Below are 26,944 nucleotides of genomic sequence, written 5' to 3' on the forward strand. Positions count from 1 at the left end.
CTGAGCACAGCCTTCTCTCTAGCTGCTTCTGTCATCATCCCTCAGCCCCCACGCCCACCATGCTTCCCTTAGACGCTGGTGGCCAGCCCACAGCAGCTGCTAATGCCCTGGACTCTCCCATATGCCTGGAGAAAAGAGGCTCTGGTGCTCGCTTTCCAGACCATAGCTCCTAAGGGCAGTCATGTGGGCGCTCTATGCTACTAGCCTCATGCGACACCTGACTGCCTGCGGTCAGTGTGGACTCTGCAAGTGGGTGGCCTCCACCCCTCTTCAAGAAGCAACAGATGCCTTAGAGCCAGGGCAAGCACTTTCTGGAAGGTGTTTCATTGGGTGCCCTGAAGAGTGGCAGCCTTCACAGTTTAGAGGTGGCTGTTTGTCAAGATGGGCATTTGACAAACAGGAAGCTGTGCTGAAACCCAGCAGTTCAAAGCTGCTTCCAACTTGATCTTGGCTTGTTCGTGGTGAGAACATGGTAGTATGGGCAGACATTGACAGTACGTGGGTGTGTGGAAGAGAGGAAGAGGACATTTGGGGAACAGCCTGGGCAGCTGCAGATACAAAGGAAAGCCATTTGGTGTGTATATTCCTCCTGTCCCCAGTGAAGAGCCAGCCTGAAGGGCCAAGGTGTCAGCACACAGAAGCTGGGGTGTGAATGCCCTCCCTAAGGGACCAGGATGGTTTGCTCAGTGAAGAGAATGTCAGAATATTACCTTAATTCTGACTTAGCATTGGGATTTGAAATCCACATAGCAAAGGTACAACCTCCTGTGTCTTGGGCAGTAGAGACAATAGCTAATGCTGATCTGGTCCTGGAACTGAGCACATCTCAAAGTGTTTTTACATTCAGCTTTTCATTTACATACATGATACATTTATAATATATACATCATTTACATATATGGCACATTTATATGTTAGTTCATCGACACATACAATATAGTAATATACCAACTTGTTTACATGCATGACATACATCATTTACAGTTGCATACATCAGCTCATTTACATGCACAATACAGTTACATGTATCAGCTGACTTACATACATACTTTTACATGCTAACTCCTCTCATTTCTATACATTAGTGAATTTACACTAGTGATTTTACACTAATTATACATTAGTGAATTAGCACATTTACATGCACTAACACAAATGTTTTATTTCCACATCAATCATTTACATATAGAATACATCTATATCAGCATCCCATTTGCATACACTAACACATTCTTTATAGTACATTTACATACATCAGTGAACTTATATATAAAATGTGTCTGCATGCATCAAATTACTTTTATATGCATATTTTTATACACTAGTCATTTACATACATAACACAGCTATGCAGCCTGCTCATTTGTATGCATAAGACATTCCTATACAGTCACTTGTTTCTATATAGAGTGCAGTTACACATGCCAACTCATTTACATACACAATACTTTTACTCACCAACTCATTTGCATACATATACATGTATATACATCAGATCATTTTATATATACATTTGCATACCTTAACTCATCAGAATCATCTCTCTTAGAGATGAGAGACCTAAGCCTGCTTTCTGCCATCTTGCATCTATTGATTTGACTCGGGTCCATTGTATACCTGTGCACATCATAACAGTCATAGTGTGAAGGTGTATCTGGTTAACTAGTCATTTCACCAGCCAGCCTGATGCCCACAGATTCCTGCCTAGGCAGCAGGCTTGTCCCCCAGGGCTTCCCAACCCTCTGCAACTCACCCTAGTACTTCAGATGCTTTGCAGAACTGCGTCTGTCTCCCTAGGCAACTGCACATCACTGGTTCTTTGCCTGGATCATACAAGGCTACAGTCATTCCCCGGTCTCAAGCAGTCTCTTAGAATTGGCTATGGTAAGGCTAGAAGCATTTCTCCTTTGTACCAAGTGCCCACCTCCAACAACAAAGCCCAGGAGTTTCTTACACAGTCCACAGACAGTGTGCTAGGAGCAGAGAGAAACTAAGAGGAGGAGGAAGGACGGGAATCAGTATCTAGCTCAACAATGGTGGTGTAATTTGCTTATATTCACTGTGGAAAGCAGACTCTTCAAAGAGCAAAACTTCAGAAGAAAAGAAGGAGTCTTCCTGGGAGTCTCGGGAGGATTTAGCAAAGATCTTATGACTCTGCTGTGTTGGTTCATTTCCACCCAGGAATGGGGGCTTGGGTCCTGACAATCTGTTCTGAATTTGATACACAATAGTTGTCCCTATGGTGGTATGTTGGCCAGTCACCTTCTGTATAATACTGTTTCTCTATATACCTGTTGGCCTGTGGCCACCACTTCCAGTTCTGTCTGGACAGACTGTCGTAGCTCTGTGTTCCCACGTGTGCTAGGATCTGTCTGTGTTCTGGCCTTCTCCTTCTGCACTGAGCCCTTCTCCAGAGCACAGTAGGGCTACAACATGGCTCTGGACAAGCTTTTCTTCCCCCTTCACACAGTAGGAACACAGCAGTGTCGGCTACTGGATCAATGTGTGTTATTCTATATCAAGTATCTTCCTCAGTCACTAAACCCCGAACTCCTTTTTCTGGAGTCACTGTCTCTCACTGGAACAATTTGGCTAGACGAGGTAGTCAAAAGCTCCAGGGATCTGCCTGCCTCTGCCTCCCCACCTCTGGGATTCCAGATGTGCACATCCTCACCCAGCTTTTTACGTGGGTCCAGGGTCTCCTAGCTCAGGGCCTTGAGTATCTCACTCACTAACCTATCTCCTCACCCTTACCTGTGACTACTGCGCCACACACTGCTTCTGTTGTGGATTGACAAGAGATCTGCCCAGTTAAGGAAAGTTATTTGGTTCCTAGATGTCCGAGCAGAGGGGCTAGATTTTCAGACAGAGTCTCTTTCTCCAGTGTTCCTGTTCCATTGTGAACTGCTTCACAATTCCCTGGAGACTGGTTCTTCTGGAGAAGTGTGTCACTGGCTTTGGCCTTGCTCTCTCAGTGACAGGCCCTTCTCTGGTATTTAGAGAGCTGTAGCGTCTCTCAGAAGAGGAGTTACCACACCAGCTCTTGAGTACAGGGAAGTCTATTCCTTGATCTCCTGTCATTCACAGATACAGTCTGTGCTGAGCAGAGGTCACTTCATGCCTGCAGTGTATTGTCACAGATTCTTCTGTGAGCCTGTAGTTCACATGCTATGAGGATATTTGCCCTTCTCCGCCCTGGAGAGAAACAGGAAAATGATTTCCTGGTGAGAAATAAGGCACTTGTAAGAGCCAGATTTCCAAAGAGGCACCGCTGTCAGGAGGGCTAATCATCCAAATGACGGGCACGCATGGCTGCCTTCCGTCTTTCTGCCACCTTGCTTGAGACGAGATGAGTGGGCCGTCGGCCCAGCGATGGGGAATTCTGTTAGAACAACATCCGCAGGGAATAGCTTTATCTGCTAAGGATGACAAGTGAGGCCAGGGTACACAAAGCTGGAATGGCATGGCCCTGCTTTGCAAATGCTACAAGACCCAGGACTGGTGTATCTGTTCTGGGAGTCAGGGGAGACACCTCTGCTACCCTGGGGGTGGTGGTCTCTGGGCACTCTTTTCACGTGGCCTCTTGGCAGCCGTGATGATCTCAGGAGATGGATGATGTTTTCATGGTTCAGACCCTGAGTGATCCATTGTTTCACTCTTCACTCTCCGTGGGGATAAAGATGCCAGCATAGCAGGGGTGGTGGGTTGGTGGGGTGTTCCTGCCAGCAAGGCCTGGGCAACATCTGCATTATTCCCAGGCTGTTCTCAGGCATACATGCCTATACTACTAGCACTGCAGCCGTCTCCTCCCACTGGGCCACCCAACTCTGCCTCTATGCTTTCTTGTTGCTGGTTCCAGAACATGTAGGAATGTTGCCATGGCATCTCTCTAGGAGCCCCTTAAATGTTCCTGCCCAGCTATAGCCACAGAGGCAGAAGGTAGATTAGGTTTCCAAGGCTTTGGGGGGTAGGAATAGAGTCACTCTTGGAGGCATGGAGTTTCTTTTGAGGGTGGTGGGAATATTATGGAGTCTAGATGTAAGGATGGTTGTACATTTAACTACACTTACACACACACACACACACACACACACTGATTTGGGGCTGGGAGGTGGTTGGTGAAGGACTTGCCGCACAGCATGAGGACTTGAGTTCAGATCCCCAGAATGCCTGTAAAAATGCTGGGCATGGTGGCATTAGCCTGTAGTCCCAGTGGGTCCCTGCTAGCTAGGCTGTTTGGGTAGTTCCAGGTCAGTGAGAGACGGTGGCACAAAGCAAACAAACAAAACAAAAGGTAGATTACATCTGAAGGAAGATACCCAAGATTGTCCTCTGGCCTCCACCACACACACACACACTTTGCTTAAAGTGGGAAATTCTGTAATGTGTAATTTTTGTCTCCAAAAAAAGTAAAAGGTAAATTAAAGTAGAAAACCTAAATATTTAGTCCTGTTTCCTGGGAGAATCACCCTAAGTGGGATTTTCTTGCTCCTCTGGTCTGTCCCATGCTAATGCCCAAGTTCAACTTAAGATATAAGGCTTGCCACATAGCACATTGTTTCTTTCTATTTACTATGACCTATGAAACCCCCATCTAGACCTGGATGAAAGCTAGCAGAGTCACCGGGCCCTCATGCAGCTTGAATGCCCAGGTCTCTGTCAGGAAACACACTGGCTAGATAAGAAGCAGAAAGCAGAGCCCACGGTTCCCTGCCACCTGCTCAGAACACTTTGATTCTCTGGTGTGAATGTTTTTTATAAGTATACACATCAACAGAGTTCTTGACATTCTGCCCAGACCTGCACAGGAACAGACGCTTTCCAACTGAAATGGAACACAATAATAAGAGAATAAGAAACAATCAAGGAAGAAGTCACAAGGACTGAAGGAGAAATGGAGGGGTCCACCTCCCCATGGCCCCTGGTGGGATATGTAGGATGCTTAGGTGCAAATTTAACCTAAATTAAAATACTGACTTCTATGCATTAAAACCTAAAGGTTTGCCTAAGCCATCACATTGTTTAAATACGTGGATGAAGATTAGTCTCCACCTGAAGTCAGTTCCCTCTGGTCACCTCACTGCTCAGTTTAGCTCTGTAGTTTAGTCCCAGCCCCCTCTCCCCTTGTGTTTTTGCTTATTGGCCATTGGCTGAGGTAGAAACACAGATCTTCTATATGTCCTTTGGGGAAATGAAGGCCAATGTTAAGTCAGAACTCATCCAGTTCCAGCAGGTAATCACACAAAAGCAGGGCTTACCAATAGTGGGAGTTGCACCAGAAGGAGCCCATGCCGGAGACACAGCTGCTCACAAGATCTTACCCCCATTACTACTGGGGCTAGTGTCTCCTCTGAGAGGTTCTGCATTTCAGTGGAGGGTGGAGTCAATTGTTCCACTTGTTTACAGTGGGGTCGTTAGTACTCTCCCTTCTTCTTTCTTTGTTTGCAGAGGCTAAAGAGGTGCCACCTTCTGAGGCCAGCACAGGATGACAGGGAACCGAGGTGGCTCCTCTCACCCTTACATGTTGCCAACTCCCCACTTTTTATTTCTTCAAAGAATGCTGAGACTAGGAATTTTCATTTTGAGAAAGATCATTATTCTAGCTTCTCAAGGAAAATGATGTATTTACAATTTCCTGTGCATGCTTAGATGGAAATTAGATTTTGTTCAGTGGCCTGATACTGGCTTCTCTGTTTACATTACAACTCCCAGATGTGTCAGGTTGCTGGGCTGTTGACTGCATCCTCTAACTCCTCTCAGAGAGTGGAGCTTTTCAAGGCATGGAGACTTGCTCATGTGAGCGATGATGTGACAAGAAGACTTGAAATTCGTAACATTGCCACCACGTTAACAAAAATTTAATAATTAATTTTCATAGGGAGAAACTAGGCATGAATAGAGGTTATCTTTTTTTCTCATTTTCTTTTGCTTTCTTTTTTCTTTCTTTATTCCTTTCTGTCTGTCTGTCTTCTGTTTGCTTGTTTGTTTCTGTATGGCATTCTTGCTGAGTGAATTATGTTGACTTACCACGCCATGTTGACCATAGAGAGTATGCAGGCTAAACTTTCTCCTGTGCCTTGCATTAGCAGTGCTTGCCCAGAGACACTGGTGCTGAGTTGATGTCTTTAAACCCCTCACTTGAGGACAAAACTATAGGTGAGGCCCTGAGGCTTATAGTCCTGAACTGCCTATCACCTCATGATTTACAGAGTCAGTATCAATATCACCACTGTTGTCTAAGGAGCCAAGACTTCCACAACCCAAGACCCTCCAAACCCTGAGATTCTGCAAACCCTGAGACCCCGCAAACCCTGAGACCCTGCAAACCCTGAGACCCTCCAAACCCTGAGACCCTGCAAACCCTGAGACCCTGCAAACCCCGAGACCCTGCAAACCCCGAGACCCTCCAAACCCTGAGATTCTGCAAACCCTGAGACCCTGCAAACCCTGAGACCCTCCAAACGCTGAGACCCTGCAAACCCCGAGACCCTGCAAACCCTGAGACCCTGCAAACCCCGAGACCCTGCAAACCCCGAGACCCTGCAAACCCTGAGACCCTCCAAACGCTGAGACCCTGCAAACCCTGAGACCCTGCAAACCCCGAGACCCTGCAAACCCCGAGACCCTGCAAACCCCGAGACCCTGCAAACCCCAAGACCCTGCAAACCTTAAAATCCTCCAAGCCCTGGCATTTGAAAAGTCAGATCATCCCCTCTGTGCCCCATTTCCCCCAATCGGACAACTGTGTGTGTGTGTGTGTGTGTGTGTGTGTGTGTGCACACGCGTGTGCGTGTGTGTGCGCGTGTCAGGGGAAATATGAAAATGAAACTCTGGAGATTCTCAAGCTTGGGGTTTTGGTTTCGTGTTTTTGTTTGCTTGCTTGCTCTGTTTTGTTTTGTTGAGACCGAGTCTCTTGTAACCCAGGCTGGCCTCAAGCTCCTTGCGTTACTGCAGTCGGCTCTGCACTCTCGCTATTTCTGCCCCTACCTCCAGCTCCAGTGCTGGGATTGCAGGTGTTTCCCTCCACAGCCAACCTGGGTCCAGATTGTGGACTGTGAGGTTGGGTCAGCAGCTGTGAGTCACCCAGAGCTTCTGTGAACCTGGACCCCAGGGCTGCAACTTTGTATTTCATAAGCTCATGTATCCATGAGCATTGCTGCTGCTGCTCTCCCCCCTTTGTAATCGTGTTTTTCCTTTTGCTTAGCTCTGGGGTTTCACTGTAACATCTTAACCGTCTTTTAGTATCATGGAGGCTTGTGGCTTTTCCAGGGTGGGCGCCAATGCTGGAGCCCTCTAGGAACTTCTTGTCATTAGCCCTTGTCTGTGGACAGCTCAGTGGGGCACCTCTGCCTATACAGCAGCCCCTGGTTGTCATGTATCCTGTTGAGAACTGGTCACCTGCTGGCTACCTCGAAGCCTGCACTCAGTGTCTGACCAGCCAAGAGGTTCCCTTGGGCTTCCCAGGTCTCCCACCTTCTGTAGGGCCAGGGAGGGACTCCTTTATCCAGCTCTTCCAGCAATGCATTTCCTCCCGAGTCACCACTGGCTAGTTTTCTGATTGGCACATGGTTTAGACAAAGAGGATTTTGTATGTATCACTTCCCACCAGACTCTCCTAAGTGGAAGCCTGGGATTTGGAAACTGGGGTTGTTTTTCTGCTCTTTAAATGAGCGACTTTCTGGACACACCTTGTTAACACAGTGTAGTTCCTCATGTCTTTATTACAAGAGGGACCGCCTGAGCCCATCGGGACATTCTCTTACTGTTAACATGAGCGCCTGTGATCCCATTTATATACATCGGAAAATTAATTTTTGCTTCTCAGAATCATGTGTGATGTGTGGCTCACATCCAAGCTTAATGTAAAATTATATACTTTTCCAAATATTTCATCTACATTTCAGAATCTAGTCAAAAAAAAAAAAGATTTCCAGCTTTCATTTTAGCATGTGAGAAAGCAGAGATCTAGAACAGGGGCCTTCAGTGATAGTATTGTTAATATTTGAGCCAAGTAACTGTGTGACAGGAGATGCAGGGGTGCCTGGTGTCTTGGGGAATACTCCGCACCATGCCTAGTGTTTGCTCATTTTTATAAATTCTTTGAATAAGCAGTATTGTCTGTGTTTCTGACTTACTTCTTTGCCAGACATTTGGTTTCTAATCCAGGGGAGAACAAATTAGATTAATTCACTGCCATTGGCCCATGGATCATAATTGGAGAAGAACGTCCTAGAACCTTTGCACAAAATAAATAAGTAAATGACAAGTTAACCGAATGAATGATTTGTATTCACCTCTACAGTTGGAAGGCTGTAGGAGATGGGGAGAGAGCCTCAGGTGGGGGCAGAGAGGCATCTTGATGTTGACTAGAAACAGTCTGAGGGGATTCCTGCTTTGTGCTGTTCCTGTCAGAGAACGGCCATGGCTGTAGGAAGAAGCTGGAACTTTTGATGAGACAGCAGGGCTTCCACACTGTCAGCCTCCATAGTAACTGAAGCTTCACACATGGCCCTCATTTCCCTCCACCATGTTTTTCTAGCTGGGAGGAGGGTCTGGGAATAATAATAGTGTCAGCCTTAAACAACCCACCCCACAGCCATGTTCTGAACATAGCTGCTAACAGTGGAAAAGGGCTCTCTGACTGACAGACTGAAGAAGGACTCACCCTTCCCACCCCTATGCCATGAGCCATGTTCTGCCACTTGCCCGTGGGTTAAACGAGAGAGTCTTCCATTTTCTGCCTCTGCTCCAAGGGTAGCCACTGCCTGCAAACTGAGTCTTAGAGAAGCAGTGCCGGTAGCTACCCGTGAACCCATGGACGTGGAAAGAAGAGCCTCCAGGGTCTACAGGAAAGGGCACACCTTTGTCACAGCAAAGTCAGTAAAGGGTTTGTTTATAAAATTATGGATAGGGTAGAAACATAAAAGGGCAAACCTGAGAGCCCAGGGCTGGCAGTAGCAAAGCCCAGAGCTCCCCATCCCCCATGTATTAAGGAGGACGGAGAAGGGTAGATGGTGAATCTGGAGGGTGTAGGAGACATTAGCCACCACAGATCAGGCTCTCAGCACAGCCCTCTTCGCTTCCTGGGACTCACAGATCTCCTTATCTGAACCCTGCCACACTCTGTCTTTGGAGAGAAGTCTGGGCGAGGATTTTCCACACCGACCTCCTTCCTCATTCTGCCGAGCTGTAATAATGGGCAGAGTCGCTCAAGGCTATTTCAAATAATCTCTTTTGCCATTGACAACATGAGGTTTGTTCTGCCATTAAAGTGACACAGGCCCTGGAGGGGGAGAATCCTATGTTCATTTTCTTTCATCCATTTTCTTCAGTGTGCAATCATCTTTCTCAGCAGCCCGCATCTGACAGTTCTGGCTGTGTGGGACACAGTGACACAGTTACTTCTTTGGTCCACTTGTCTGCTGGGTTATTAAATACAGATTCCACATGAGAGGAGAAATTGAACTATATACTCCTGAGTGTTATGCTTTTGGGTTTGGGTCTCACTACCATGGAACTTACTATATGTAGACCAGGCTGGCCTTGAAATCTCAGCCGTGATAGTATTAAAGGCATAGGTCTCTTGAGTGACATTCAGACCATTGTTTCTTCAGACACATCATCAATGCCCAGGAGACCTACAAGAGTCTGATCTGCCTGAAGAATACCCACCAGGTTCTCTATCCATCCTGGCCTCACCCAAGTTCAGACCACGAGCTTTGCTTTTGATAAGAATAGCACTAGGTTTTGTTGAAGATTCATTATAATTGTCATAATGATAAAGGGAGATAGAAGATTTTGTGCTCTCAATTACCAGAATCTCTTGTTTATTGCTTGCTACCTTCCACAAACAAACAAACAAACAAACAAACATCGGAAGTCAGGAATCAGCAAAGAACAGGGCACTTGCTTGGAACTTGGGCAGGAACTGAGGAGAGGATATGGTCCAACTTCTCTCTGCCTTCCCTCCAGTAACAATTGTTAGAAAAGATGAACAAAACCAGCGAGGGAGTGTGTGCAGATTTACTGTGAGGTGAGAAGTCAATTCCCAGAAATGGCTGCCCTTCTGGTTTCAGGACGCACACCACCCTGGGATTTCTAAGACGTCGTAATTCTTTAAAGTGCTGTTTTAGGGACTGGAGACATGGCTCAGAGGTTAAAAGCATTGGCTGTTCTTCAAAAGGTCCCTGGTTTAATTCTCAGCACCCACAGGGCAGCTCACAACTATCTGTTAATCCAGGTCCAGTGAATCTGCCACCCTTACACAGACATACATGTGTGTAGAACACCAATGCACATAAAAATAAAGTGCTCTCTTTAAGGGTCCCTGTTACACTGCTATATCAGCACCCAGTAGACTATGGCAGGAGGATTGTAAATTTAAAACCATCCTGAGTGTCTTAGTTAGGGTTTCTATTCCTGGACAAAACACCATGACCAAGAAGCAAGTTGGGGAGGAAAGGGTTTATTCGGCTTACACTTCCATATTGCTGTTCATCACCAAAGGAAGTCAGGACTGGAACTCAAGCAGGTCAGGAAGCAGGAGCTGATGCAGAGGCCATGGAAGGATGTTACTTACTGGCTTGCTTCCTCTGGCTTGCTCAGCCTGCTCTCTTATAGAACCCAAGACTACCAGCCCAGAGATGGTCCCACCCACAAGTGGCCTTTCCCCCTTGATCACTAATTGAGAAATGCCTTACAGTTGGATCTCATGGAGGCATTTCCTCAACCGAAGCTCCTTTCTCTGTGATAACTCCAGCCTGTGTCAAGTTGACACAAAACTAGCCAGTACATTGAGATATATAGCTAGACCCCGTCTGAAGGAGGAGAAGAAAGATAAAGAGGAGGAAAAGGAGGAGGGAGGAGAGAGGGAGGAGGAGAAGGAGTGGGAAGAGGAGGAGGAAGAAGAATTTCTTGATAGAGAGTAGACAGATTGACAAATATATAATAAAGGTTTTTTTTTTTTTGAAAGAATGAGGTTTGAAGGTGCCATGCTCTCAGGATTGGGGGCTAAGGGGGGTGTTCCTGTTTGCAAGATGGCTATCAGGATCTCAGTCTTCAGAGCCTTCACTTCCAACTAGAGAGTCCACAGTCTTGTGGACCTCTAGAGTGGACAGCATACATGCAGTGATGCCCTCAGCTTGTCTGATTGTTGGATTGAAGATGGCACTTTGCTTCTTTGGACCTCAGTGCATTGTCTGATAATGTCATGCAGTGTCAGCTCCATTCTGTTGGTGGAGTGACTTAGTGGCTTCCTTAGCACTGCAGTGCTAATGGGCAGTTATATGCAGGTACTACCAAGACTTGAACAGGAATCATCACGGCCTTTGAAAGTCAAGTCTATCAGATACACAAAGAAGAAGAATGTTAAATTTGATGTCGCCTGGCGCCAGCCTGCCTCAGTCTGCTGAGTGATTTGAGGGTCTGTTTGCAGAGAGCTACACAGGTTGTGAATTTATGGTGTGCCCAGAAAGAGGCTCAGTGTATCTGGCAATCTGTCAATAAACTACACTGTAGAGATTCGAGTAACACAGCAGAACAGTTTCAGAGACTTGTTACAACCCATCGAGTCGGGTAATTTACAACTTTAGGAAAATTCCCCCAAATTCAAATTTACAAAATTTTGAGTTGTTTTATACTTTCTCTATCAGACAATTAACCTAAAATTAAAAGTCCTTTATGCTTAATCACAGCCTAGGCTTTTAATTTTAAGTGTTAACGTATGTTTCAGCAAGCTAGGCCACAGGAACATGAGGGTAAAGAGAAAAAAAAATTGACTCTAGAGAATTCCATAAAACTTGCCAAGGCAGCCGTAAATATATTCATGGTGAGGTCTGTTTTGTGTACAATTTATATGCAATTGGCTGGCTTGATCGGGAGGATTTATGCTGCTGTGTTGCTTCCTCTTTGCAAGTAGGCAGGGTGGCAGACAGGCAAACTCACAGATCATAGAGCTGCATCGAGGTTTCAATCCCGTTTCTTGAATCATAGTCCTTAAGGGGAGCAGTTCTGCTCTTCTTTTTAACCTCTCTTCCATGAAAGGGCAGCTGTGAGCAAAGCAGAGATTAGCCACTGGTGGTTATGTGTTGAGTCTAAATCATATCCACGAGCTGAGACCAAGTATGAGAGTCCCCGGTAACTTCAAAGCGCCCCCGACAGACTCAGGACTCTGACAGGCTCACCTTCATCTCTTCTGTAATTTCAGGCTCCCCACCACCCCGTGTTCACCCAGCAAGGCTACCCGCCCTTCCCGTACCACCCACCCCTAGAGATACACAAAGGCAAGAGTTAGCATCTGAGCATGCTGCCTTCACAACACTTGGACCTAAGGTGCCATTCTTCATAGAACACTCGCCCTTCCAGTCCCCTTTTATCTCCAGAGTCTTCCCAGTAAAGATCCATTTCTCACTACTTCCAACCATGCTTCTTAAGTCCCAACTTAAAAGCATTCTGGACCTATAGAACTGAGTGCTAACTGTGCAAAAGGTATTGTCAGTGGCATTAGGCTGTAAAAAGATGTATACGTGGCAGGCTCCTGCACACTCCCAAGCCAATCTGATTAATTTGGAAATGTGTGTTTCACTTATAGCCTGACTGCTGTGTAATCTTCAAATATGAATGCCAGCCACAGGGCTCATCCCACTGAGAGCCTTTCCAGCACGAGCCACCTGCTACTGTCTGGTCCCAGCCATACACCTCCATTCTAAATTTGACCTTCTCAGGGAAAGTCATTATAGCCTACGTGACTCCATGTTGATAGCTGAATGTTTCTTATCATGAGTGAGAGTTTATTCAATCAGCTCATTCTGAGAGGAGGTCACCAGCAGCCCTTTCAGGGCTGCCTGAGAGCTCTTTGTTGTCTGGATTATGTCATAGATGGGTAGCATCATAATAAGATTCCTGGTACCTGATTGAGCCTCGAGATGAATCTGGGTTATATCCTCTTTATTTTCAGTGTTGACACACTGGCAGGTTGCCAGGGTTTATGTACCCAACAGTGAATAATGTTGTGTCAGCTCTGCCCCATCCAGACAGGCATATGTTTTCAGTGACAGGTTCCATCAAATTCACATGTCAATCTGGAGGAATTATGACTGAGTGAAATTATCCTAAGCCCTCAGCTTTTAAAATCTATTTTCCACATGAAATAAATATTGAACATCCATATTAGGGTTGTCTAAGGGAAATGATCTGGCAGAATGAATAGCTATATCTATACTTACATCTGTATCTCTATCTATAGATGGATAGATAGATAGATAGATAGACAGACAGACAGACAGACAGATGACAGATAGATAGATATTAAAGAGGGATTAATTAGGTTACATTACAGGATTCAGTCCATGTATTCTAACTATGAGTGTCTTGCAGGGAGAAGCTAAGCATCTAGTAGTTACCTCTCTGCAATCCCAGTTTGGCACTGGAGGCCTAGAGCCCTTGCAAGCTGCTGGTCTTCAGTCTACTGTTGGAAGCCTGAAGAAGAAGGCTCTGATATTGGTGAAGGAGTACCACAGTAACGGGATAGAAGACTTTGCGAGCAAAAGTGAGAGCGGGCAGGCAAAATTCAAAGTTTCCTTCTCTCATGTCCTTTGATCCAGGCCACTGCCCATATTTAGGGTGGGTCTCCTCCCTGTTTCCAAGGATCTGATTAAGACTCTACCTCACAGCAGTGGTCCAGTGGCTTGTAGTTTAGTTAATTTCAAATGCAGTCAAGCTGACAACCAATATTAGTCATCACACCGTCCTCCTCAACTGTGTGTACATATTCATTCTAGAAACTGTCAAATACAATCCTTAAACATTATCCAAAGCATACTAACTCTTACACATACACACACACATTCATTCACTGCAATTTGTGTACATTTTATTAAATGCACACCATAAGAATATGTACCCTTGCCTGCACACTTTTGTGCATATATACACAAAAGCACACAGTAGAATTTGTGGTCTCAAGTACATACACTTACACACACACACACACACACACACACACACACACCATTTCAATGCCAAGAGGAAGAGTGGTCTTAAATAGTTGTTAGTTTCTTTTAATATTGATTTCCCATGTGCATTATTTAGTAAGAAGTCAAATAAGTGATTAAGAAAAAAAAAGTCAAGACTATAGAAGAATTGGGTTTATTCTATTGTGGGATGTTTATGTCAGAAGGGGTGGGAGCTGTAAGGTCTGGTTCCTATAAAAATCTGGGGAGCTCATGGAATCCTAACGGTAATATGTCTTAAACAAGAACTGTACAATGATAACAGCAATGTAGACTGGGAAATCTCACAAGGCTCCATAGAAAGAGCTATAGGCAATTAATGCCTATTTAGGGAGATCCAGTCGAATCCAAGGATGAGCTACCTGGTAGGTTATCCCATCCCAAATGGTCAGCCCTAAACTCATACACATATGAGCAACTCTACATGAGCACAGCAGGCTGTATTACATGGACATGTGTGTGTTGTGTCCAGGGCAGCCAGGGCTATACAGAGAAACCCTGTCTCGAAAAACCAAAAAAAAAAAAAAAAAGAAAAAAAAAACCAAAACCAAAAAACAGAAAAAACAACAACAAAAAAACCAAATCAAAAAAACAAAAACAAAAACAAAAAACAATAATCTTAAAGAAGAGGTCATGAAGTTAAGGGGGTAACAGGGAGAGTAGGGGTGGGGAGAAAATGGGACAGAAATGATGTAAATACAGTCTTCACACATGAGGTTCTCAAAAGTAATAAAAATAAAGGGATTTTTTAAAAACAAAAAAATTGACGGCACTATGAAAAAAAAATGATGAACCACCTTTGAGAACATTGATGCACTTAGTGGAATATTAAGCCATATACTATGTCCTGGGGCCCATCAATTTCCACTAAAAGTCTGTATGCAAAAATAAAAAGGTGGGGGGAGTGATCCTAGGCGAACAGCATAGAATACAGGGACTAGGGCCTCCTGGACTCCTAGATAACCTAAGTGAAGGAAGAGTCAACCAGAACCCACAGAGTTCCTGAGGCTTCTCTGTCCCATGGTCGATGTTGCATGTTTATTTGATTACTAGTTGTGTAAATCCTTATCATGGTGATATGGAGCAAGGGCTCACAGCCCCAAAGTATGTAGAAGCAAATACTGTGGAACTTGGCTTTTGCAAAGAGAAAAGATTTTGTTGTGTGCTCAGGACACAAGGAATTCAAGGACTGCCAGCTTAAGTCTGCCTCCCTATCCATTGGTAACAATGTATACAGACAGAAGAGGGGAGGCAGCACTTGATTGGCTGGTGAGAGCAGTTTTTAGGCCTTTTGCTCCCCCTACCAGGACCTCTGCCTCCTCTCACTGTGTGTCCCAAGCTTGTTGTCACATTCCGCACATGGCATTTTGAGCTTTTCTTGTCAAAAGGCAAGGGTTCCTTTTTGCATGGGTCACTCATGAAAACCCAGTTTTAAGGCATCCTTACATGGATTCTGGAAGACTTTTTATAGAAAACAACCTAAGAACTTGGTTGTTTGGGGCATTGTAGCTGAATCTGTTTCAGCCATTAACTAATTTCAAAAGAAAATTTTGTCTCCATTTAGAGACAGGGAGGCTACCAAGAGCCAGAGTCTGTATGACTTGAAGGTTCATGGTCTCTTCAGTAGGCCCAGTTACCACAGTAGTGACTGTGAGGCAGTAGCAGCTAATGCCACCAAGTGTGTACTCTGTACTCCCTGGCTCCATACCTCAGAACCCTATGGCTCTTGTTACCAGTTTATACACTAGACACCAAAGAGCTTCAATCTCTTGTCCACAGACGTGCATCAGCGAATGATCTAGATCCCAACCCAGGGAGCCCTTCTCTGTCTCCGCAGCCTGTGCTCCAGGCCCCGAGCTATACATCACGTAAACCACAGGGAGGAAACTGACTGTGACCAACCTTGACACTGGAGTGATTCTCCTAGGGAAAAAGCCAGCATCACACCACCCACTCCGTCAGGCCCAAAGATGCCTGTCTTAGGGTGTCTGTCTGCCTTAGAGTGTCTTGACACCAGCTCATCCATTTAGAATAAGTTTCCTGAACACAATGAGCTAAGGGTTGGGGTGACTTCTAAATAGGCTACTGTCAGAGTTCCAGTCCTTCCTGACAGACTGGCCCCTGAGATGTGTCTGCCTCGCCCTCAGCTGCTTGGCCTGCTTTCTCGAAAGTCTCCTAATTGGTGTGAGGGACTCTGTTCCCCCAGCTGCCAGCCATTAGCAGGGTTTCGCAGGGAAGGGCTTTTTCTCCCCACTGTTTTTTGCAGTCCCTGGCTAGGCTTGCTTGGTGACAGCTGCTTGCTGATGCCGGGCTTTATGGAATCTTCTAGGCCCCCTCCACTCCCTGAAGCACTCCTTTATTGAGTACATCTCATTAGCAGGCTCCGTTTTCTGGTCTCTCACATGCTCCCTCACACTTAGCTTCATTGTGCCTCCGCTTGTCACCTTCGCCAGCCTGGCTTTTAATAATGTAAATCTCCCCTCTGATGGCATGGCTGCTCGTTACTTGCTGTCTGGCGCCACACAAACTTACCTAATGGCGCCTCTGAAAAGCTGAGTCTTTAGTGGAGGAACTGGCCCGCTCCTTCCCCAAGTCCTCAAGGGTACTTCAGCTCTGTATTTGTCCCAGAAGAGAGGAGCAGGTCAAGGCCACAGCCAGGCAGTTGGCTTTGGGCAGTTGCTGGAGTCCCAGGACCAGAAATCCCAGTGCAGAGCTAGGAAGCACGGTAGTTACAAGGACAGTGGTAAATCTTTGGCAGAGCTGCTGTGGGGAAGGCACATGGGAAGGCGATAAGAGCCTTTGCCAAACAGCGAGGTCTGCACAACTTGTCAAGAAGTCATAGCAGGGGTGCTGGTACTAAGCTGCTCTTGTCAACACAGACTGTCCTCAGGAAGCCTGAGTGAGTACATCTTTGCCTCTACCCCCCAAATGTCTCACACCAATATGGACTCTGTCCAGGTGGATCAAGCCCCATATTCTCAGGACACTTCATGAAAGATGACACTAGATTCAATCCAACAGGTTATGTAACCCACAGCTGAAAGGTGCGTCCAGTCTCCGAGGTCTCTTTAGGTGTGATTCTGCAATCCTGTAATGGCCGTTATGCTTTGATGGAGCAATGCTGTTGTGAGATATTGTTTAAAAGGTCTAACTGTAGGAAGTGCAGTTGTCTCACTTCTCCCCTGCATTTCTTAGCGTTGGAATTACTAGAAGCCTACAAGCCTTACACCGACCAACAGGCGCTTCCTGGTCCTTTACCTTGAACCCTTCAGTCTCATGAAACCATAGGGATTTGTCTTCAGGAAAAGCCATTTCAGGGCTGGAAAGAGGGCTGGCTGTAAAAGCATGGGGGCCTAAGTTCAGATCCATAATACCTGTAAAAGACTGGGCATGGCCACGTGTGCCTGTAACCTAGGTGCTGTGGGGGAGGGGAGAGAGAGAGAGAGGAGAATCACTGGAGCTTTGTGGCTGCCAGTCAAGCTGGGTTCACCGAGAGACCTTGTCTCAAGAGAATAAGGCAGGAAGTGACTGAGAAGGGCAATCCCGCCAATGTGCTCTGTGGCCATGACTGTACACATACATGAACATGCACATATGCGATACACATAGACACACACACATACACACACATACACACACACTGAGAAAAAGACACAGACAGACAGAAATGCATACAGGCAGACAGGAAGACTCAGAGAGAGACAGAGGAAAGACAGATACAGAGAGAGAGAGAGAGAGAGAGAGAGAGAGAGAGAGAGAGAGAGAGAGACCGAGGTGAGACAGATAGAGATGGAGAACAAAAAAGGAACAAACTTCATGTCACTTTTAGAAATGTTATCAGGGAAATATATAAATTATCATCTTGTGTAAAACCTGATTTTAATTTACTTTAATGTTATTGTCAGTCATCTATAAAGCTAAGGAGACATCTCAGATACATAAGAGGGGGGGAAAAAGTCGTATTTGTGGAGTGCAGTACTAGCCATGACAGGCTAGCAATATAATCTTCCATTGTGATACTTAAAGAGAAGGGAGCCCTTTAAATAATGGCTGGGGAATTGCACCCTTAATCCCTTGCAGTGAGGTTTTAGAAATGGGCACTTCATCAAAGTCTTCCACCACGTATTTGTCAGCATGTCAGAGCATAGACAGCCGTGGAGTGTGGCCGTTTCAGTGATGCAGCAGCAGAGGCTGTGTGTGCGAGAGGCACACACTGGGAAGTATACATTCTTTAGGTCTCCCTTCTCTCCAGTATCATCTAGAATGGGCAAAGGCCCTGTGATCAGAGAGAGTGAACACATCCATCCATTGCCTGACCAGGACAGAGAAGAAAGGGATAAAGGATAAGAAACACCTCACTTAGGTGCTGAGATCAAACCTCATATGGATTACTTACCATTATAAAAAAAATGTAAGTATATCATATATAGTTTTAACAGGAGGTAGGAGGAAAATCATCTTTATTTCAACTCTTTGTATGTGCTTAATTTTGCTTTATAATATCTTTGTGTGGTGGTGATGAGAGGGGTATGTACAACCACACAGAGGCCAGAAGTTGACTCAGGCTAGGCTGGCTGGCCAGTGAGCTCTGGAGTTCTCCAGCCACTCCCTCTTCCCCACTCCCATGTTAACACTGGAGTTACAGGAGCATACCAACATGGCTGACTTTTTAACATGGGGCTGGGATTTGAACTCAGGTATTCATATTTGCACAACATCCACTCTTACTCACTGAGCCATTGCAGCATCCTTATCTGGTGTTAATTTGATGTGCACAGTCTATTTTCTAGCAGTAGATCCCAGGGAAAGGAACCTATTGATTCCACCAATCCCTGAATTTGTACCTTCCTTCCTGAAGATAATACACCTGTCCCTCAGTATCTCTGGGTAACCAAGCCTGGGAATCCCTGCATATACTACAGTGCACGGATGCTCAAGTCGTATATGTAAAATGGCACGATATTTGCATATAACCTATGCAATCGGCCTGAACATTTTAAGTTATCTGTTTATCAGTTATAATATACAGCAGTCTGTACCTGTGTACCTACTGTGTAGATGTTTGCTGTGTAGATGTGATACTGTACCATTTGGGAATGAATGAGAAGGAAAGAAGTCTAGATGCTTAGGGCACGTGTTTCCTTCCCGGTCTTCCAAGTCTGTGGTTAGTTGGATGCAGGTGGACACTGCAGGAGCGGGGAGCTGACTGCACTATTTTGTTCTGTGCACTGCTTAATAAGCAGTCTCCATGCCTTTGTTCTCCACATCTGTCTGTCAAGGGAGGTGGCACAGAGGTCTACCATAAGAATGTGGATGCCAAGGCCCACACACGATTATCAACCACAGACTGGTGGTGATACGTCATGGGTGAGAGCTCCGTCCCACTCCAGGTTTGCTCCATGTCCATCAAAGCCCACACCTGTGAGGTAGCAATGGTGACCCTCTAAGTTTTTCTCTTCGTGGTTGGATCTATCTAAATTAGGAGAGAACCAGGCAAGGCTTCCAGATTTACCTCTAGGGCAGCATGCCCTGTTTTTCACCATCTACCTCCTAGGCAGGAGCTACCCCCCTTCAGCTGAGCCTTCAACCTATATGTGAGGCTTAGGGCACTGTGATCAGTATCCTGTCACCTGCCTCCGTGATGAATTCTGGCACCCCATCCCTGCCACTTGCCCCACTGTGGAGAAAACTAGATCCTTGGTTGGAATTACCTACTGCCAAGCATTGCTGTTTGGTTGTGTTGCCTAAATTAATGACTTCTTAGTGCCTGCGTGTGTGTGTGTGTGTGTGTGTGTATGCTTGTGTGTGTACATGCATGTGCACATGTGTAATGTACATGTGTGTGTGTGTGTGTGTATGCTTGTGTGTGTACATGCATGTGCACATGTGTAATGTACATGTGTGTGTGTGCATGGGTATTGCGGGTTTCACTTATGTTAGGCAAGCATTTGACTACTGAGTTACCCAGCAGCTTCCTTTGCTTTTAGATCCTCATCTGGCAACTCTTTCCTCTTTTCCCACCATTCTTCCTGTGGTGACTTTTGCACAACCTATCTTTCTGAGACCGTACTACACAGCCTTAGCACATAGGCTATGTTGGCCTCAGATTTTCAGCATCCTCCTGCCTCTTCCTCGAGTAGTAGAACTGCCAGTGTGCACCACCATGTCTCGCTATTCAATCTGCCTCTGGTTTTCCTTTGGGGCAAGTTTCTGTACTTGGGCTATATGCATTATGGCTCAGGTTTCCACAAACGTGAAGTCTTAAAGAAGACCCTGAATGTGGCCAAAAGGAATACTGAATGACAGTTTGGGACAGTTGCTGCATCTACACCTTGACTAGTTTCTACTGAGCTGATTCTTAAAAGTCCATGTTAAGGGAATTAGAATACAAGCAGAGGTGTAAAAGATTGGAAAGATGCAGTGGTTGGCTGATCTAATTCTGTCCCCCAGGACCCTGAGTAGGAAAACCATCTTTGATTACAGCCAAGTGGCCGAGCGGTACCCTTGTCTTGCTCTTATCCGTGGATGGCTTTCACCGTGGATGTTCATGTGAGGAACTTCAGTAAGATCGAAGGCAGAGTTCTTTGCCCCTTATCACCTTGTGTAGTCTTTCTGATTGGTAAGACACCCTTTGAACTGTGAGCCTGTCCAAAGCCCTCCTGAGTGTCATTGCTGAACCCAGGCCTCCAGGCCAACAGCTACTGGGGAGAGAAACCCAACAATAGAGTCTCACTAGGTCTGCACCATGATGAATAGCGACCAACAATTGTGTCTGCTGGCATGACCATGTGTAACAGTGATGGCGAGGAACTGCAGAGCCTGATCCTCATTAGCCTTCAATAAGCTGGGTGGCAGCCGGCTATCACCTTCTCATTCATGGAGGGGGTGTGCAGCTTGAGAGAATGATGTTAGGCCCCTCTCAATGAGTGTCTCACAACCCCTTTCTTTCCCGTCTCAGGATGCGGTCCACCTGGAGATGCTGAAAAGATTAATGAGCAAGACATAAAGACAACAGCTGCCCTAAGCAACAGCTGTCTCGCACCAACCATGAGTAATTAGACAAATGAGGCAAAGTGGATCCCAACCAGAGGGGACTTTGGTTCACGCTGACAGTCTCCCCCCTCTCTGGGTGTCCGCCCCTCCTTTCCTACACTCAGACTGTCCCTTTAGCTGTCTGGATGCCATTGGCCCAGGTCTGTTCTTGGAAGTGACTGTGGTCTTGACCCTGAGGGCCGAGCTAGGCTGTGAGGGTGGATGGCAGCCCTCCCTCCTCTTCTGGAGGAACAGAGCAGAGGGCAGGGTGGAAGATGTTGCCAAGAATCCAACAGTGTTTGTAACAGAAGCAAGAGCTCCTGGCAAGAAGTCCGAGGAACTTTCTTGATCATAAGTGGTGTCTCTTAAGCTCTTTAATTACAGAGGATTAAGCAGGAAGTGGAGTGCAGGACTAAAGGAATAATGGCAAAAGGAGGCGAAGCAGAAAAACCCAATTTCCTTTCTGGAAGGGGGGAAATCCTCCATTTATTTAAGTGACTTGCACAGAGAAGAGTGATATGTAGTGTTTTCCCCTAGCTCTGAGTTCAATGGTTTGGTTTTTTTTTAGAACTGTGTATCTCCTTAGCAGGACATAAGGCAGGGTCTTCAGCTCATCTGCAGAAAAGGGACCGAGTGCTTCATTAAGATGCAGGCAATATGCTTCCCCTTCAAATGGCTGGCTGATCCCGTGCCCACCTTCCTTCTTCTGCGCGTGGGCTTCTGCCTAGCCTAGCTCACATTTTCATTCAGCACCTCTAGTTACCTAGAAATGGCGTGCAAAATTGCAAAACAGAAAGGCAGCGGGTCATGTGCCTCCATCAGTTCTGCCTGGAGTGGCAGCACCCTTGACTTGCATGGGGAGAGGCACTCACAGAGATCCTGGGGGCCCAGGTACCCCTCAGAAGTAGCTGTGTGGATGGATACCTGCTTGTAGCATACTGCTGTGTAACTGGGACAAACCTAGACATGAATAGAGTTAAAATCAGGCTGTAGAGAGTAATGAGGAACAAGGACATGCCCCAGTGGCAGATATATGATCATAGTGGCGATTGTCCTGTATGCAGTGGATGTGCAACTCCAAAGTGCAGTCCTGGTAAGACCCTAGTCATAGCGTCTACATACTAACTAGCCCTACCTATAGTATCTGTCCTGGGGTCCTCTTTGTGTGACATGGTACCCAGAATCCAGGTCAAGGCATTCTGTAGCTTTATCATCAGCATCATCATTAGAAAAGAATAGTCTATGTTCTATCTTCAGCAGCAACTCGTACAAGTCTCATAACAGTTTGGTAGGCAGGCATTGTTACCATACAGATGGGGAGAGTGAGGCTCCAAGAAGCTTGACCATGGAGCTGGAGGGAGAAAATATGGAGCCTTAAAGAGAAATTTAGCCCAGCCCTATCGTCCACAGGCTTAGCAGCAAGGTCCAAAGTGTATGTCCTAGTTAGTGCTAACTGTCAAATTGACTCAGCCTAGAATCACCCAAATAGAACCTTGATTGAGTACCTTTGTAAGGTTTGTCTTATTATTAATTGATGCAGAAGGTCCGAGTCCACCGTGGGTGGCACCATCCTCCAGCAAGTTGTCCTTGGTTATATAAGAAAGCTAGCTAAGCATGAGCCAACAAGTGATTCAGAAAGTGAGTCAGCAAACAGTGGTCCTCCAAGGTTCTTGCTTCATTTTCCCCACCTTGACTTCCTGCAGTGATAAACTGTGACCAGAAGTTGTAAGCCAAATAAATCCTCTTCTCACCTAGGCTGCTTTAGGCAGAATGTCTCATTACAGCAACAGAATGACACCATAACACACCACTGTGTGATATCCATTTCTTCCTGTAAAATCTCGACAAGAGTGTCCATGCCCTGGGTCATCAGGGAAATGAAATAAGGTCACGCAGATGATGGCACAGGCCTGGCATAACATAGCCAGCCCCTCACCTCCAAATGGCAGGAACTCTTCTATGGTCTCGCATAGGAGAATCACATTTTGAAACCTGGAAGGCCAACCACACCCTACCACGATGACAGCTGGCCCCCAATCCACACTGGAGTATGGATTACTAGGAGATAAATAGGCAGGGTGTGGTATTAGACATCTGATGAGCCTGGTACCCTTGGAGTTATTCCTGATTAAGCTTTGTACAATGAAGTTTAGTCCCCAAGCCTCGGCAAACGGGTGGACAGGAGGATGATCTCAATCCACTGTACACAATATGTATTATTCTGTGAACATTTCTATGTGTTTGAAATTTTTGTTAAAACAAGTACCACCGGGGGCTTGGGGATGATTGGAATAGCAAAAAACTTGCCATGGAAGCTTGAGGACCAGAGTTTCAGTCCCCAGCACCCAGGTAAATTTCAAGTGGGCGTGGAAGTCCACCTATAATCCCAGCATATGGGAGGCAGAGGTAGAAGATCCTGGAGTAAGTAGACTAGCTATACCAGCCTAATTGTCAAGCTCTGGGTTCAAATGATAGACCCTCCATCAATATTTATATAATATGTGTTATATTATATATCATAGATATTATATGTATATTATATTTTATATAATATATTATATATATGGAAAGTGGTCAAGGAAGAGACTCAGCATCAACCTTTGACCATGCACACACACACATGTGCAACCACATACACTTGTACTCACATGTATGGGAACCCATGTGCACATAACAAAATTATGACTATGCCTTGCCCCAAGCCTGATGGGAGTTTCATCGGTACTAACAGCTCGTCAGACAAAGAGGACAGGAGGTGAGAAATGACCCTCAGGCATTCTCAACTTGCCACATTCTATCACTAAAATTTTCTCCCTCTGCAGCTCTCTGGCCTGCCCTATGCACTACGTGCCCTTCATGCCTAGCATAGTGCTGGGCACATAGTAAGAACTCAACGAAAGGGACAGTTACATGCCGGACTAAATAAACAGCATAGTAAAAAAAAAAAAAAAAAAAAGATGAGTCAAAAAAAAAAAAAAAAAAAAAAAAAAAAAAAAAAACAAACAAACCCAGAGCTGAGTCCCTCTCCCAGAGTTGAGTCCTTCTCCCAGAGCTAAGCCTCTGGGTCTGTGCTGGCTCCAGCTTGACTTCTNAAAAAAAAAAAAAAAAAAAAAAGATGAGTCAAAAAAACAAAACAAAACAACCAAAATCAATCAAACAAACAAACCCAGAGCTGAGTCCCTCTCCCAGAGTTGAGTCCTTCTCCCAGAGCTAAGCCTCTGGGTCTGTGCTGGCTCCAGCTTGACTTCTGCATACCTTAAGGCTACAAAGCAGATGATCCATTTCTGTGATGGCTGCTGTCCTCAGTCATGGGGTGGAGCAGGGCTGGTCTCGACCACTAGAGATGCTTATGTTCCCTGACTCCGAAGGTGGAGTAGAGCATATGCCCTCCTGATTCCAACTAAGACACACTTTCATCCCCACAAATGAGGCTTCTCCACGCTCACGTAATGGGATCCCAAATAACATGATGCAAACCAATCCTTTATCACACTTGCCCCTTGGAACGCATTTCAAATACTGGCCATTAAAAACAGGCCGTTTCACAGAGCTTTAATGATGACACTAATAACTGTGGATTTTTGTCTCCCAGAGCCCCGATGAGCCGAGCTGGGGAGTAAATTATGAAGCTAACTTTTATGCGCATGGTTTATTGATCTTTGAGCTTCAAGGGAACTGCACCAGCCCCTATAGCCTGACAGTCCAGATTAGCTTTTCATCTATGTAATTGGGCCACCAGGGCACAGTTAATTTTTAATTTATATTAATAGGAAGACAAAGAACACAGTGCGCCTTCTCTGCATTCAAGTAATGGACATATCAAAACATTCTACCTGGTAATTATAGATATACCATTCTTCCCATGACCCAGTGAGGGTTAGCTTACAGGTTCGTTGTGTATTTCACCATAATGTATCATGAGAAAGTTCCCCACTGCCATGAATATTTACACCATCACATGCAGAAGGCTACTCCCATCGTTAAGTAGCCCGCTCTTTAATCCGTGTTTGGTTTTAACAGGTGAAAGTCATGCTGCGTATCTGTTCCACATCAGCTCGAGATACCTCAGAATCCAGCTCTTTCCTGAAGGTGGACCCACGGAAGAAGCAGATCACCTTGTATGATCCCCTGACTTGTGGTGGTCAAAATGCCTTCCAGAAAAGAAGCAGCCAGGTTCCTCCGAAGATGTTTGCCTTCGATGCTGTTTTCCCACAAGACGCTTCTCAGGTGGGTTAGAGTTCCCTCAGGGCTCACCTAGCATCGATTAAGGGGATGTGAGCTGGCAGGGTATCTTCTGGGACACTCTAATGAACGAGTTCCTCCATCCATATTAGTATGTTTGGAAGTCGTTCTGAGCTCCACGGAATACCTCAGTTCTTCCAAGTTACTGGTATGGTAGTTTCCCTGGAAAGATCTAGTGTGTTGGGATTTCAGCAAGTTATATACTTGGAGGGCTGAGGAGGTGACTCAGTTGATGAAGTGCTTGCCACACAAACGTGACGATCTGAGTTCATATCCTCAGTTATGCGTGGTGGTGCACGCTTGTAATAGGCTCCTTGGAGCTCATTGGTGGGTAGTCTTGTCAGATGGATGTGCTCCAGGATCAGTGAGCAATCCTGGAAAGAGACAGAGAGAGACAGAGAAGACAGAGACAGAGAGAGACAGAGTCAGAGAGAGAGAGACACAGAGACAGAGACACAGAGACAGACAGATACAGACAGACAGACAGACAGACAGAGAATGAATGAATGAACCCAACATCAATCTCTAGCCTCCACACTTATTCAGTCATGTGTGAATACCCCTACACATACAGAGATATGTACACACACACACACACACACCAACCACATGCTTGGGGAGAAGTGAAAACAAGGCAGTTATTGATAAGAAACTAACTGGAAAGGTTGGAGGTTATGGGGTGACTGTAAAACCGTGCTGACAACTGACCTGTTAGGATTCTCCTCCTGACTGGGCTTTGGGAGGCCATGTAACAGGGAAAATATTTCAGGTAACTGGATTAAAGTCTCATAGCCATGGGGAGTGGGAGGCAGGATTATAGCCCGAGTGAGGAAATGATGTGCTCAGTAGGGAACAGAGGTTGAAACATACCTGTGGCCAGAACCAGTGGAGAAACAAGGAACTGAAGAGTGTGTGGTATCAGTCAGCACTCGCTGCATGACAAGTAAGGCCTCTGGCCTCTCCTCCATACCAAAAATAAGTGAATATATTCATCTGTGAATTAAGCACACCATAGACAACCAGTGGCCTGCTTTGCCTGCATTGTGGCATCAGGGACCCTGTGTCTTTCTGATAAATTTTTAAGGACTTCCCAAGCATTATGTAAAACCCTTCTTAGTATGTCAGTTAAGGCTACAGCTGACCAGAGGACCAGAGCACCAACAGTTAGCATCTGCAGCCTGTTCATTTTCTCTATGTTGTATATTGTAGGGACTACTGGGTTTGACATGACATGTGTTTTCCACCAACAGACCCTAGGCATGTAGGTACCATTCGTCTGGAAGCTCAACATCACTGTCCCGAGGATTATCCTAGGAAGATGAGGCCCTTTATGGTTAAGATTTTGCAGTTTCTCTTCATTTCAATTTTTATGTCGTACCACCCAATGGGTTTGATGATCTAAATCTGACACCAGGGCTAATAAATGGCCTACAGATAATTTAATTAATGGGTTAAAACTTTTCCAAAGCTATCTGGGAAGTTGAAAGGATTCTAAAGCATACCCTAAATTAAGCCTGGACTATTAATGAGTTTTAGATTTATTCCCGAAAAAAAAAAAAAAGAGCCATTTTTATTGCCAGTCTTTTTTACACTTCTCACTTGGTTCCCAGGCTGAAGATGCTCAAAGCTGCATGTTCACAGATCTCAGAACGTTCTGATTT

The 26,944-nt window shown here is 45.6% G+C and overlaps 1 protein-coding gene and 1 long non-coding RNA gene across 8 annotated transcripts in view; one reads left to right on the plus strand and one right to left on the minus strand.

The window, feature by feature from the left end:
* Kif26b (kinesin family member 26B) overlaps window positions 1-26,944 on the plus strand; it is a 396,540-nt gene that overhangs the window by 302,665 nt on the left and 66,931 nt on the right. For all 7 annotated transcript variants that reach the window (XM_021161225.2, XM_029479369.1, XM_029479373.1 and 4 more), the window contains one exon: window positions 25,062-25,268. In XM_021161225.2, the coding sequence (XP_021016884.1) occupies window positions 25,062-25,268 (207 nt within the window). The remainder of the gene's footprint in view (window positions 1-25,061; window positions 25,269-26,944) is intronic.
* LOC110293400 lies at window positions 10,996-12,798 on the minus strand. Its single transcript, XR_002377795.1, has 3 exons — window positions 12,743-12,798; window positions 11,944-12,047; window positions 10,996-11,340 (listed from the first exon to the last, which is right to left on the minus strand). It is a non-coding gene; the product is annotated as an uncharacterized LOC110293400 (long non-coding RNA).

The sequence above is a fragment of the Mus caroli genome, chromosome 1, assembly GCF_900094665.2.
Source record: "Mus caroli chromosome 1, CAROLI_EIJ_v1.1, whole genome shotgun sequence".
NCBI lineage: Eukaryota > Metazoa > Chordata > Mammalia > Rodentia > Muridae > Mus > Mus caroli.